Source organism: Entelurus aequoreus, linkage group LG14, assembly GCF_033978785.1.
Source record: "Entelurus aequoreus isolate RoL-2023_Sb linkage group LG14, RoL_Eaeq_v1.1, whole genome shotgun sequence".
In the NCBI taxonomy this organism is placed as follows: domain Eukaryota; kingdom Metazoa; phylum Chordata; class Actinopteri; order Syngnathiformes; family Syngnathidae; genus Entelurus; species Entelurus aequoreus.
The window spans coordinates 50,893,478-50,909,110 of NC_084744.1; the positions used below are offsets into that span (position 1 = coordinate 50,893,478).

Sequence of the window (15,633 nt, forward strand, 5' to 3'; positions counted from 1 at the left end):
GAAAACAAACTTATGCATATGTCAATGTATTCAGTTATAAACATTCATTCACTTTCTTCTTTCCTTCAAGGATCTAAACTTTACAGCTGCCTGTATTTTTTTCTATATTTTTATTGTAATATTTTCAGAATGTGTTTGTTCTATTTTTGGCCAAAGTAAGACAAAGAAAACAATCTGAAGTTTTCTTTATTTTTTTATTTTTAATGCCATGATTTTAATAGGCCGGCACGCGTGTGCACAGATTTTCCTCCATGCGGCCCCTGAGCTAAAATGACTTTGACAGATTAGCACATCTGCTAACTTTTTTTGATTGATTGATTGATTGATTGAGACTTTTATTAGTAGATTGCACAGTACATATTCCGTACAATTGACCACTAAATGGTAACACCCGAATAAGTTTTTCAACTTGTTTAAGTCGGCGTCCACGTTAATCAATTCATGGTAAACTTGCAACACAGGAGGCTGTTAGAATAATTAGAATTTTTAAAAATGGGGAAAAAGAAAAAAGTTTCATTTGTATTTTATTAACAAAAATATTAAAAATTAATTTTCTTGATTTATTTAACTTTTTACTGCTACAGGCTTTTATTTTATTCTATTTTTTTTTGTGTGACTTTTTTCTGCTTTGAAAGGTGATAATAGCCTGCTATCAGTACATACCACAATTGTAGTCCTTAATCCACTTGGTTGAATTAGGCGACATCATTAGCACGTATAAAGAATTGTCACTTTGAGGTTGAGCGGATGTTTTAATTTTCCTTCTCTCCTCCTCCCTTCCAGCCTGTCCCAGCTCTACGTGAAGATCTTCATGCCGGCTCTGCCAGTGAGTGACACAAAAGCCTTTCTAGCGCGCGCTGCTGTGCATTATTGATCTCATTGAGTGTCTTGATGGCAGGCCACCTTCATGTACCAGCTGCAGGGGAGGTATCTTCAGAATCAGGTGCGTGGAACAACGCGATGACTGACTGCTGCGCCTTTTCGCGCGGTCGTTAATAGCGCTGCCTCCTTTCTCTCCCAGGGCATCATGTGGCCCCAGGTGATAACCGGCGCCATCGGGAACATATTCAATGCAATCATCAACTACATCTTGCTGAAGGTGATGGACCTCGGGGTGGCGTGAGTATGTTTACTTCACCTCCTCCTAGTGACCTAATATTGCTTTTAAATGAGTAATTGAAGGGTGTTCCACATGCTAATTGACATGTTACCACCACTTATCTGAGGGCCACTTTGATTGATGTGGTTGACCACAGCGAATGACAAGGTGGCGCCACGGACCTCATTAAATAATGTGACGGACCACATTAAGTGACGTGTTTGGTCATTTTTAAACGACACTTGTAATGTTGCAGTTTTCAACTCTTCCAAAATGCACTAGCTTGATGCTAATTTACAATCAATTTCCCATAGTCGCTATTAGCATTAGTGATTTAATATGGCGATTTCAACACCTCCAAATTTGGTAGAGAAAACTACAACCTAAGAAAACAAACAGCTGGTGTATAATAAGTACAATACTTACAGTACTTTGTAGGGCGCAACATAATGCATTTAGCTTCACAAAAAAAAGCCACTTCCTTGTTGGATAATAATAAAAGATAATAAAATAAATGCCCACAGCAGTAAAGAGTAAAATAAGGAAAATAAATGTTAAATCTTTGTTAATAAAATACAAATTAAAATACGATTTATTTTTCCCCATTTAAAAAAAAATTCTAATTACATTTATTATCTTAACACTGTGTTGCAAGTTAGCAGATGTGCTAATACAGCTAAAGCAGGGGTGTCGAACTCATTTTAGCTCAGGGGCCACATGGAGGAAAATCTGTGCAACAGAACAAACACATTCTGAAAATATTACAATAAAAATATAGAAAAAAACTACCAGCAGCGGTAAAGTTTAGGTCCATGAAGGAAAGAAGAAAGTGAATGTTTACAACTGAATAAATTTACATATACATAAAATTATATTATATATAATTATATTTATTGCCCTGGGGTAATAAAATTATTACCCCAGGGCAGCTGTGGCTATGAAAGTAGCTTACCACCACCAGGTGTGAATGAAGGCTGGGTTCTACATGTAAAGCGACTTTGGGTACTTAGAAAAGCGCTATATAAATCCCAGGTATTATTATTATTATTTTGTATTTTTTTTAAGTAACGTTTATGACAACCTTTTTCCAAAACGCAACATAGAATGTGCGATACAACAGGATAATGCATACATTTATCATTTGTTTTCAAAACGCTTACAAAAAAGTGGGACCCCAGAAATGTACTGTGGGACCCCATGTGTATGACTTGATGGGGTCCCTGGGACCCCGTTTTTGAAAATTCCTAGCGCCAACAGTATTGGGGCGTGCAAAAACAGCAGCAGGCGGCTGCGGGCCGGTTCTACTACTAATCAATCCCCGACTTTGACACAGGCCATAGGTGGTCTATACCAGTGTTTTTCAACGAGATATTGTCTGGTGTGCCGTGGGAAATTTTGCAACTTCAGCCTAATTGGTCCAAAACATATTTTTTGGCAAATCAATAATTATAATCTGCAAATACTGTGCCGTTCCTTAGTGTCCGTGCTGTGTAGAACTCGGCTGTAGAACTGTGATCCCAATATGCAGACCACAGCGTGCAGGTAAAAAGGTATGTAACGCTTAAGCCAAAAATGAACAAAAGGGAAAAGAAAAGGCAATGAAGCATATGTAAAACGACAGTAAAACTGAACTGGCTACAAAGTAAACAGAAACAGAATGCTGGACGACAGCAAAAACTTGCAGCGTGTGGAGCAGAGACAATGTCCACACAAAGAAGAATACCAACAACTTAAATAGCCTTGCTTGCTAACACAAGGAAGACATGAAGCTGCTACAGGAAAACACCAAAATAACCGCATAAGACAAGAACTAAAGCACTACACATAGGAAAACACCAACAAACTCAAAATAAGTGGTGGAGTTTCATTTTTTAACATTTTCTGCTGGTGGTGTGCCTCCGTATTTTTAAATGGAAAAAAATGTGCCTTGCCTCAAAAAAGGTTGAAAAACACTGGTCTATACAGTACTGCCATCTGTCTTGGAAAAGCAACTGCTTTGCAAATGAGACTCGAATGTAATCAGAAAACAAGATGTAACAACTGGACAGCACACATATTCACATATTGTTAAATGTTGCATGAAAAAAATAAATTTTAGATAGGAAAATTTAACATTTTTTAAATTTCAAAAATGTCAATTAACATTTAACATTAACATTAACATACCAGTAAATTGGGGCCAGTAAATTGGTACAGTATAAGTTCGGATGCGAACGCTACCCATCCCTAACTGGATCGCTTTTAGCGTGTACAAATGAATCTTTCCATTTCTAAGAATGCAACCCTCACCGAACAAAGTTTTGGAATAAATAGTGATTGTGTGCTTTGTTCTTGCTGTGGTCTTCCCCCAAAGTGGCTCAGCTGCAGCTAACGTCATCTCTCAGATGTCCTTGGCTGTGTTTCTGTTCGTCTACATGATGGCCAAAGGTCTTCACAAAGCCACGTGGGACGGCAAGTAACATCTTGGTTCTGTTTTGTTCAGCTCCTCCAGACTGTTGACAACTAGACAATAAAACGATATCAATAAATATCACGATAGACGATTAAAAAAATGTGTTCTTCGTCGGAAGAAAGCAAGGTTGGTTGCATGAACAAAGGCCCTCAGTAGTGTTGTCCCGATACCAATATTTTGGTAGCGGTACCAAAATGTATTTTGATACTTTTTTAAATAAAGGGGACCACAAAAAAATTTAATTATTGGCTTTATTTTTAAAAAAAATCTTAGGGTACATTAAACACATGTTTATTGCAAGTTTGTCCTTAAATAAAATAGTGAACATACAAGACAACTTGTCTTTTAGTAGTAAGTAAACAAACAAAAGCTCCTAATTAGTCTGCTGCAGTAACATATTGTCATTTATCATTCTATTATTTTACATTATAAAGGACAAGCTGTAAAAAATGATTATTAATCTATTTGTTAATTTACTGTTAATATCTGCTTATTTTCTGTTTCAACATGTTCAGTTTACACTTCTGTTAAAATGTAATAATCACTTATTCTTCTGTTGTTTGGATACTTTACATTAGTTTTGGATGATACCACATATATAGGTATTGATCCGATACCAAGTAGTTACAGGATCATACATCGGTCATATTCAAAGTCCTCATGTGTCCAGGGACGTATTTCCCAAGTTTATGAATTTAAGAAAAAAGATTTTGTGACGATAAAAATCGATGTAATCATAGTAGTATCGACTAGATACGCTCTTATACTTGGCATCATTACAGTGGATGTCAGGTGTAGATCCACCCATGGCATTTGTTTACCATCAAGAGCGCTAGCTTGATAGAGGTGACGCCGGTGAGCTATTGTATCCTCCGACGGTGTGTAGTGAACAATGTTTAGTTATTCCTCGTCCTGCAGTGATAACGATACTTGTAAGAAACTTACTTTATTTGTCGCCCTGGAGGCGAGGATTAGTGATTTAGAAAGCACCTCTTCCTTATAACTTTACCTTTATCGTTAGTTTTTAAGCCAAAATGCGTCCGTTCTCCCTTTTCTGTCTACACACTGTCTGCTTGAAGCACACTGTGATTGTGCGCTGCCGAACAGGCTCCTCTGCTCGTAAAACCAGCAGATTCATTAGTACCGCAGATTCATTAGTACCGCGATACTATACTAGTATCGGTATACCGCACAACCCGAGCAGGAAGTGATCACTGATCAGTTGGCGTGACACGGTAACAGTATCAACTGTCAAGTTTGGTTGCACCATTGTGTTGTCTGGTTGTTTAGAAGGGAAAGTAATAATAAAGAAATTGTGAATAAATGAGGAAAAGTCACCTCGACAGTTTGGCACTTTTTGGATTTTTTGTGGTCTGTAAATGATGCAAGGCACTCGTTCCCGCCAAAACCTTAGCCATGCTCACCCTTTAGTGCACAGCTGAAACTTCCTAACATTAAACTTGCAGGAAGCAGTTCTTAGGTTTCTCTTTTTTTCCCACACTTTGCACTATTTTCTTACACTTTATCAGGCAAGTGCTGCTCTTCAGTGACCACTCACATGAAAGAGAGAGACAGATCCATCCATGAATCAAGAATGTTGCGACCAATTAATAAATGATACTTGAGTGATTTGATCAACATATTTTCACCAAACCTTTTTTCTTCTTTTTGTTAATGTTTACAAAGTCAGTGAATAATTCCCTGGACACAGAGAGGACTTTGATGGCAAAACCCCAAAGATTTAAGACTAGTAGATTGTAATGTTTACGTTTTATTAGTTATTGTGTACTTTGTAGGTAATAAAATGGAATGTGTTATTGTTGCACTGTCAATATCACTCACTAGGGTTGTGAATCTTTGGGTACCGTTCGATTCTCGGGGCTAACGATTCGATTCAGAATCAATTCTCAATTCAAAACTATTCATTACTTGTTTAATAACATTGGGTGCCTGTTGTACGATTAATTATTATTCCTCCATAAAATAAACAGCTCTGATAAAATTATTAAACTTAAAATTACTTAAAAGAAAACTGGTTTTGTTTAATAAAATTCTACCCAAACATTTAACAGGACAGATTTTTTTTTAAAAAAGGCAATTAAATACAAATCATTTATAAAAAAATGTTGTTGTATATTTATTTTGTATTTTTTTTTTAAAGTTTTTTTTTTTTTATCAATTAAAAATAGAGATTCAGTCAAATAGATTTTTTTTTACACCCCCTCACTCACCATAAATGTTGAATCAGAATTGTCAGCATTTAGTTTTTATTCAGTGACACTTCTGTGTAATTTTTATTATTTTTAAGTCAGTACAGTCATTCACTGTGACTGAAATGTAGGGGGTGGCCGAAAAGTTTTGTTTTTTTTGGAGGGGGGGGTAGGGAAAAAAGTTTGTTTCTCAGTACCTGTATTATGATTTCCCTATCAAATTAATAAATAAATATTGTAAAAAATAAAAAACCCCAATGGGCACGTCCATATTTCTGACACACAAACAGTATATAATTACTTTTTTAATGAGGTTTTCCGAGATAAAATTTAACTTTTGTGAAAGTGTACTCATGTAGGAAAAAAAAACATTTTTTTTTATTTAAGTACTGTATTTTCCGGACCATAGGGCACACCGGATTATAAGGCACACTGCCGATGAATGGTCTATTTTTGATCTTTTTTCATATATAAGGCGCACCGGATTATAAGGCGCATTTAAAGGAGTCATATTTTTTTCTAAATGTAAAACACTTCCATGTGGTCTACATAACACAAAATGTTGCATATATTGTCGTCACGGACTACAAAGGCGGACGCGCGCAATTTTTCAGGATTTATGCAGATCCCAAATACAGATCAGCAGGTACCAGAAGGTAAGAAAAGTTGCTTTTGCATAATATTGCAAAACAAAACTCCTGATAATATGTCTTACCTTATACACACACCATAATAATACTCGTATGTTGAAGCACAGTACAATCCATCAAGCGGTGTGGCTTCATAGCTTACCAAAGTCGTACTAAAACATTTTGATAGATTTTTGAGCGCCGTGTGCAATATTCTATATTTTCAATGGAACATATGTCGTTGGTGTTTACTTGAGTCATATTGCCATCATATTGCAGTCTACACGTATCTCTTATGTGTGACTGCTGGTCGCACTTATTTCACCATGTACCAAATAAAATAGCTTCAAGGTCGCTAAGCATAACCAAAATTCTTCTGTACATTAGGCGTTTTAAGTGCGCCTATTAGTCTGAAAAATACGGCATTCTTTGTTTTAAGTTCCATATTGCCATCGTAGTGCAGTCTACACATGTGTGACTGCCATCTACTGGTCACACTTATAATTACACCATGTACCAAATTTTTAAAAAAAGCTTTGAGGTGGGTAAGGTCAACCAAACTTATTCCTTATGTCGAGTTTTGAGGAAAAAAAAAGATTTTAAGTGCGCCTTATACCGTAATAATACGGTATACCTTGTGAAAATAGTATACTGGGAACCAAATTCAAAGGACGCCCCACCCTAGTCATATGTGGTAAACGCATGTCGTTCTTGTCGCCTCTCAGGCTGGACGTCAGACTGCCTGCAGGAGTGGGGTCCCTTCCTGCGTCTGGCCATCCCCAGCATGCTGATGACGTGTTTGGAGTGGTGGCTCTACGAGGTCGCCGGCTTCCTGTCGGGTTTGATCAGCGAGGTGGAGCTGGGGGCCGAGTCCGTCGTGTACCAGATGGCCGTCCTGGTCTACATGGTAACGTCTCTTCTCGTCGTCTTATCGTTAGCGCTGCACTTTCTAGCCCCGCCTCCTTTAAACACTGTACGTAATATCTTTTTGCTGTTTGACTTCTTCTAGTTCCCGTTGGGCTTCTCGGTAGCCGGCAGCGTCCGTGTAGGAAACAGTCTCGGTGGCGGGAACACTGAGCAAGCCAAGCTGTCCGGCAAGGTCGCCGTCTTGTGTGCACGTACGACACACACACACACACACACACACTGGTTATCATTTGGAATGGGGACCAAGTTTTTGATCATCACTTGTGGGGACCACCCTTTCTACAGGTTGTGGAGGCATAAAAAGATTATGTTAAATGGCCAACTGTCTTTAAATCTCTGGATTGATGAAGTAATGTGCTGATCATTCTTACTGGGGACCCTGGGGAAAAAGAGTTTATATGGTTCAATATGGTTTATGCAAATTTAAATAATTTTGCATAATTCACACAAATTTGTGACTACTGAGGACCATTTAAAAAAAAAAAAGAAATTAAAAAGTTCAAATTAAATATGACATGATCCTCAGAATACAGCACTACAGCTGTTCTCTCATAGGAAGTTTCACCACTTAAAGGCCTACTGAAATGAATTTTTTTTATTTAAACGGGGATAGCAGATCTATTCTATGTGTCATACTTGATCATTTCGCGATATTGCCATATTTTTGCTGAAAGGATTTAGTATAGAACGACGATAAAGATTGCAACTTTTGGTATCTGATAAAAAAAAAGGCTTACCCCTACCGGAAGTAGCGTGACGTAGTCAGTTGAACATATACGCAAAGTTCCCTATTGTTTACAATGATGGCCGCATGAAGTGAGAGAGATTCGGACCGAGAAAGCGACAATTTCCCCATTAATTTGAGCGAGGATGAAAGATTTGTGGATGAGTAAAGTGCAAGTGAAGGACTAGTGGGGAGTTGAAGCTATTCAGATAGGGAAGATGCTGTGAGAGCCGGGGGTGACCTGATATTCAGCTGGGAATGACTACAACAGTAAATAAACACAAGACATATATATACTCTATTAGCCACAACACAACCAGGCTTATATTTAATATGCCACAAATTAATCCTGCATAAAAACACCTGCGTGTTTGTTATGCTAGCTCCTAGCTCCTCTGCTAGCTCCTAGCTCCATAGAACACGCCAATACAATTCAAACACCTGATCAACACACACAATCACTCAGCCCAAAAGACCGTTCACCTAACCCAAAGTTCATAAAGCTTATATATTTTAAAAAAGTTACGTACATACGCAAAAAAAAGTTGCGCACATACGGTCAAGCGATCAAATGTTTAGAAGCCAAAGCTGCATACTCCCAGTAGCACGTCTGCGTCTTTGTCATCCAAATCAAAGTAATCCTGGTAAGAGTCTGTGTTGTCCCAGTTCTCTACAGGCGTCTGTGTATCGAAGTCAAAAGTCCTCCTGGTTAGAGTCTCTGTTATCCGAGTTCTTCCATCTTGACTGCATCTTTCGGGAATGTAAACAAAGAAGCGCCGGCTGTGTACTGTTGTTGCTGACTACGTTCGAAAAATACGTCCATTTCGCACCGACAACTTTCTTCTTTGCTTGCTCAGCTTCCTTCTCCATAATGCAATGAACATGATTGCAACAGATTCACGAACACAGATGTCCAGAATACTGTGGAATTATGAAATGAAAACAGAGCTTTTTCGAATTGGCTTCAATGTGGAAGGCATACCGTCACGCGCATACGTCATCCTCAGAGGCGTTTCGAACCGGAAGTTTAGCGGCAAATTTAAAATGTCACTTTATAAGTTAACCCGGCCGTATTGGCATGTGTTATAATGTTAAGATTTCATCATTGATATATAAACTATCAGACTGCGTGGTCGGTAGTAGTGGGTTTCAGTAGGCCTTTAAATGGTACTAAAAAAATATTTATTTTTATTTTTATTTTTTTATTTTTTTTTACATAAATAAATACAATCATGTGTGCTTACGGACTGTATTGTATCCCTGCAGACTGTATTGATCTATATTGATATATAATGTATATATAGTGTTTTTTATGTTGATTTCATAAAAAATAAAAATACAAATATATATATGTATATATTTTTTTTTTTTACATAAATACAATCATGTGTGCTTACGGACTGTATCCCTGCAGACAGTATTGATCTATATTGATATATAATGTATATATTGTGTTTTTTATGTTGATTTCATAAAAAAAAAAAAATTTAAAAATGTTTTTTTAAATTTCTTGTGCGGCTCGGTACCAATCGGTCCGCGGACCGGTACCGGGCAGCGGCCCGGTGGTTGGGGACCACTGCTTTAGGGGACCTGTTTTGTGTAAACAGAGCGATGTTCCCATTAAGTAAGCCTTGCCAGAACACACACACACACACACACACAAATGTATAAAGGTCCCCTGTTATTTATGACTTTTTAATAATGTTGTAATGTTTGCTCCACTTTTGAGTTAAGAGGCACTCGAATGACGTCATTTAGGAAATACCACCTTGTATACGCCAACCACTTTGTAAAAAAACAAAACAAAAAAAACCCAGCTTTGCTACACATCTTAAAATGAAGCTCTACCAATGATCCATATTTAGTTTTTCTTCAGTGAATATGCTAATCCAGATAAAATGTGATGTTAGCATGTAGCTCACATGGCTATGCTTGTATTGTTCATTTAGCATGATGTCAAAATGTAATGTTGGCATGTAACTTGCAGAGCTATGCTAGCGTCGCTAACCTAGCATGATGTTAAAATGTAATGTTGGCATGTAACTTGCAGAGCTATGCTAGCGTCGCTAACCTAGCATGATGTTAAAATGTAATTTTGGCATGTAACTCACCTGGTATAGTGGTGCTAACCTGGCTTGATGTTAAAATGAAATGTTAGCTTGTAGCTCACATATTTATAGCTATGCTAGTGTTGCTAACTTAGCATGATGTTAAAATGTAATGTTAGCATGTAACTCAAATAGCTATTATAGCGTCGCTAACCTAGCATGATGTTAAAATGTAATTTTGGCATGTAACTCACCTGGTTGTGATACTGGTGCTAACATGGCTTGATGTTAAAGTGAAATGTTAGCTTGTAGCTCACATAGCTATGCTAGTGTTGCTAACCTAGCATGATGTTAAAAGGTAATTTTGGCATGTAACTCACCTGGTTGTGCTAGTGGTGCTAACATGGCTTGATGTTAAAATGAAATGTTAGCTTGTAGCTCACATAGCTATGCTAGTGTTGCTAACTTAGCATGATGTTAAAATGTAATGTTAGCATGTAAAGCTATGCCAGTGTCACTAATGATGTTAAAATGTAATTTTGGCATGTAACTCATGGTGGTGCTAACCTGGCTTGATGTTAAAATGAAATGTTAGCTTGTAGCTCACATATTTATAGCTATGCTAGTGAATATGTGAGCTACTGATGTTAAAATGTAATGTTAGCATGTAACTCAAATAGCTATGCAAGCGTCGCTAACCTAGCATGACGTTAAAAGGTAATTTTGGCATGTAACTCACAAAGCTATGCTAATGTCGCTAACCTAGCATTATGTTAAAATGTAATTTTGGCATGTAACTCACCTGGTTGTGCTAGTGTTGCTAACCTGGCTTGATGTTAAAATGAAATGTTAGCTTGTAGCTCACATATTTATAGCTATGCTAGTGTTGCTATCCTATCATGATGTTAAAAGGTAATTTTGGCATGTAACTCACAAAGCTATGCTAATGTCGCTAACCTAGCATTATGTTAAAATGTCATTTTGGCATGGTGCTAACCTGGCTTGATGTTAAAATGAAATTTTAGCTTGTAGCTCACATAGCTATGCTAGTGTTGTTAACTTAGCATGATGTTAAAATGAAATGTTAGCATGTAGCTCACATATATTTGCTAGTGTTGCTAACCTAGCATGACGTTAAAAGGCAATTTTGGCATGTAGCTCACATAGCTATTCTATATTCAATATTGGACCTTTTTAATGTGCAAGTTGTGTTTCTTTGACGTTGTTTGTCCACTCCAGTCATCGCCTCGTGCTTCGTCGGGGTGTTCCTCGCCGTGTCTCGGAATGTCATCGCTTACGTTTTCACCACAGACAAGTAACGGCTGCCATCGTTGTGCGGTTACTCTTTCCTGGAACATGACGTAATTAACCACAATCCTTTGCTCCTTGCAGGGACATCGTGGCGAGGGTGGCGGACGTCATGTGGTTGTACGCCATCATCCACGTGGCCGACGCCTTCGCGGTGAGCACAGAAACGAGAACTTATTTGTGGTCAAACGTCTCTAACGTGGTGTGTGATGGCGCTCCCTAGGCGGTGACGGGAGGTATCGTCAGGGGGGCCGGCAAGCAAATGGTGGGAGCGGCGTGCAGTTTGGTGGGTTACTACGTGGTGGGCTTCCCCATCGGAGTGTCGCTGATGTTCCCCGTCAACATGGGCATCACGGGTAAGATCACGTGATGTCATCATGGGTATCATGGGTAAGGTCATGCGATGTCATCATGGGCATCATGTGTATACGTCATGTGATGTCATCATGGGTAAGGATCAAGTGATGTCATCATGGGTAAGGATCAAGTGATGTCATGGGTATCATGGGTAAGGTCATGTGATGTCATGTGTATACGTCATGTGATGTCATCATGGGCATCATGTGTAAGGTCTTGTGATGTCATCATGGGTAAGGATCAAGTGATGTCATCATGGGTAAGATCACGTGATGTCAACATGGGCATCTTACCCATGATGCCCATGTCACGTGATGTCATCATGGGTAAGATCACGTGATGTCATCATGGGTAAGATCACGTGATGTCAACATGGGCACCATGGGTAAGATCACGTGATGTCATCATGTGCAAGATCACGTGATGGCATCATGGGTAAGGTCATGTGATGTCATCATGGGTAAGATCACGTGATGGGTAAGATCACGTGATGTCAACATGGGCATCATGGACCTTACCCATGATGACATCACATGACCTTTCATGTGATGTCATCATGGGTAAGGTCATGTGATGTCGTCATGGGTAAGATCACGTGATGTCAACATGGGTAAGATCACGTGATGTCAACATGGGTAAGATCACGTGATGTTAGCATGGGCACCATGGGTAAGATCACGTGATGTCAGCATGGGCATTATGGGTAAGGTCACGTGATGATTTCATCATGGGTAAGGTCACGTGATGATGTCATCATGGGTACGGTCACGTGATGATGTCATCATGGGTAAGATCACGTGATGTCAACATGGGCATCTTACCCATGATGCCCATGTCACGTGATGTCCTCATGGGTAAGGTCACGTGATGTCCTCATGGGTAAGGTCACGTGATGATGTCATCATGGGTACGGTCACGTGATGATGTCATCATGGGTAAGATCACGTGATGATGTCATCATGGGTAAGATCACGTGATGATGTCATCATGGGTAAGATCACGTGATGTCAACATGGGCATCTTACCCATGATGCCCTTGTCACGTGATGTCCTCATGGGTAAGGTCACGTGATGTCATCATGGGTAAGGTCACGTGATGATGTCATCATGGGTAAGGTCAAGTGATGTCAACATGGGCATCTTACCCATGATGCCCATGTCACGTGATGTCATCATGGGTAAGGTCACGTGATGTCATCATGGGTAAGGTCACGTGATGATGTCATCATGGGTAAGGTCACGTGATGTCAACATGGGCATCTTACCCATGATGCCCATGTCACGTGATGTCATCATGGGTAAGGTCACGTGATGTCATCATGGGTAAGGTCACGTGATGTCATCATGGGTAAGGTCACGTGATGATGTCATCATGGGTAAGGTCACGTGATGATGTCATCATGGGTAAGGTCACGTGATGATGTCATCATGGGTACGGTCACGTGATGATGTCATCATAGGTACGGTCACGTGATGATGTCATCATGGGTACGGTCACATGATGATGTCATCATGGGTACGGTCACATAATGATGTCATGGTTAAGATCATGTGATGTCAACATGGGCATCTTACCCATGATGCCCATGTCACGTGATGTCATCATGGGTAAGGTCACGTGATGATGTCATCATGGGTAAGGTCACGTGATGATGTCATCATGGGTAAGGTCACGTGATGATGTCATCATGGGTACGGTCACGTGATGATGTCATCATGGGTACGGTCACGTGATGATGTCATCATGGGTACGGTCACGTGATGATGTCATCATGGGTACGGTCACGTGATGATGTCATCATGGGTACGGTCACGTGATGTCATCATGGATAAGATCACGTGATGTCATCATGGATAAGATCACGTGATGATGTCATCATGGTTAAGATCACGTGATGTCAACATGGGCATCTTACCCATGATGCCCATGTCACGTGATGTCATCATGGGTAAGGTCACGTGATGATGTCATCATGGGTACGGTCACGTGATGATGTCATCATGGGTACGGTCACGTGATGATGTCATCATGGGTACGGTCACGTGATGATGTCATCATGGGTACGGTCACGTGATGATGTCATCATGGGTAAGGTCATGTGATGTCATCATGGGTAAGATCACGTGATGTCGTCATGGGTAAGATCACGTGATGTCAACATGGGTAAGATCACGTGATGTTAGCATGGGCACCATGGGTAAGATCACGTGATGTCAGCATGGGCATCATGGGTAAGGTCACGTGATGTCATCATGGGTAAGGTCACGTGATGATTTCATCATGGGTAAGGTCACGTGATGATGTCATCATGGGTACGGTCACGTGATGTCATCATGGGTACGGTCACGTGATGTCAACATGGGCATCTTACCCATGATGCCCATGTCACGTGATGTCCTCATGGGTAAGGTCACGTGATGTCATCATGGGTACGGTCACGTGATGATGTCATCATGGGTACGGTCACGTGATGATGTCATCATGGGTACGGTCACGTGATGATGTCATCATGGGTAAGATCACTTGATGTCATCATGGGTAAGATCACGTGATGATGTCATCATGGTTAAGATCACGTGATGTCAACATGGGCATCTTACCCATGATGCCCATGTCACGTGATGTTCTCATGGGTAAGGTCACGTGATGTCCTCATGGGTAAGGTCACGTGATGTCATCATGGGTAAGGTCACGTGATGATGTCATCATGGGTAAGGTCAAGTGATGTCAACATGGGCATCTTACCCATGATGCCCATGTCACGTGATGTCCTCATGGGTAAGGTCACGTGATGTCATCATGGGTAAGGTCACGTGATGATGTCATCATGGGTAAGGTCAAGTGATGTCAACATGGGCATCTTACCCATGATGCCCATGTCACGTGATGTCCTCATGGGTAAGGTCACGTGATGTCATCATGGGTAAGGTCACGTGATGTCAACATGGGCATCTTACCCATGATGCCCATGTCACGTGATGTCATCATGGGTAAGGTCACGTGATGTCATCATGGGTAAGGTCACGTGATGATGTCATCATGGGTAAGGTCACGTGATGTCATCATGGGTAAGGTCACGTGATGATGTCATCATGGGTAAGGTCACGTGATGATGTCGTCATGGGTACGGTCACGTGATGATGTCATCATGGGTACGGTCAAATGATGATGTCATGGTTAAGATCACGTGATGTCAACATGGGCATCTTACCCATGATGCCCATGTCACGTGATGTCATCATGGGTAAGGTCACGTGATGTCATCATGGGTAAGGTCACGTGATGTCATCATGGGTAAGGTCACGTGGTGATGTCATCATGGGTAAGGTCACGTGATGATGTCATCATGGGTAAGGTCACGTGATGATGTCATCATGGGTACGGTCACGTGATGTCATCATGGGTAAGATCACGTGATGTCATCATGGATAAGATCACGTGATGATGTCATCATGGTTAAGATCATGTGATGTCAACATGGGCATCTTACCCATGATGCCCATGTCACGTGATGTCCTCATGGGTAAGGTCACGTGATGTCATCATGGGTAAGGTCACGTGATGTCATCATGGGTACGGTCATGTGATGATGTCGTCATGCGTAAGGTCACGTGATGATGTCGTCATGGGTAAGAGCATGTGATGATGTCGTCATGGGTAAGAGCACGTGATGATGTCATCATGGGTAAGATCACGTAGCGTTTTAATCCATGTTGATTGGCGAGGAATGTTTTGTTTCCTTACTTCAGGACTTTGGACCGGGTTCCTCATCTGTGTGGTGAGCCAGTCGCTCTTCTACGCCATCTTTTTGTACCGACTCAACTGGAAGAATGCCACAATGGAGGTGACTAATCTATACTGTTGCTCTACAATGACAT

The 15,633-nt window shown here is 40.3% G+C and overlaps 1 protein-coding gene across 2 annotated transcripts in view; it reads left to right on the top strand.

Moving 5' to 3' along the window:
• The window catches only part of LOC133665008 (multidrug and toxin extrusion protein 1-like), a 170,994-nt gene that overhangs the window by 149,944 nt on the left and 5,417 nt on the right, over window positions 1-15,633 (top strand). For both annotated transcript variants that reach the window (XM_062070144.1, XM_062070143.1), the window contains 10 exons: window positions 784-826; window positions 899-943; window positions 1,022-1,119; window positions 3,453-3,550; window positions 7,116-7,297; window positions 7,400-7,508; window positions 11,329-11,404; window positions 11,482-11,551; window positions 11,621-11,753; window positions 15,505-15,599. In XM_062070144.1, coding sequence (XP_061926128.1) covers window positions 784-826; window positions 899-943; window positions 1,022-1,119; window positions 3,453-3,550; window positions 7,116-7,297; window positions 7,400-7,508; window positions 11,329-11,404; window positions 11,482-11,551; window positions 11,621-11,753; window positions 15,505-15,599 — 949 coding nt within the window. The remainder of the gene's footprint in view (window positions 1-783; window positions 827-898; window positions 944-1,021; window positions 1,120-3,452; window positions 3,551-7,115; window positions 7,298-7,399; window positions 7,509-11,328; window positions 11,405-11,481; window positions 11,552-11,620; window positions 11,754-15,504; window positions 15,600-15,633) is intronic.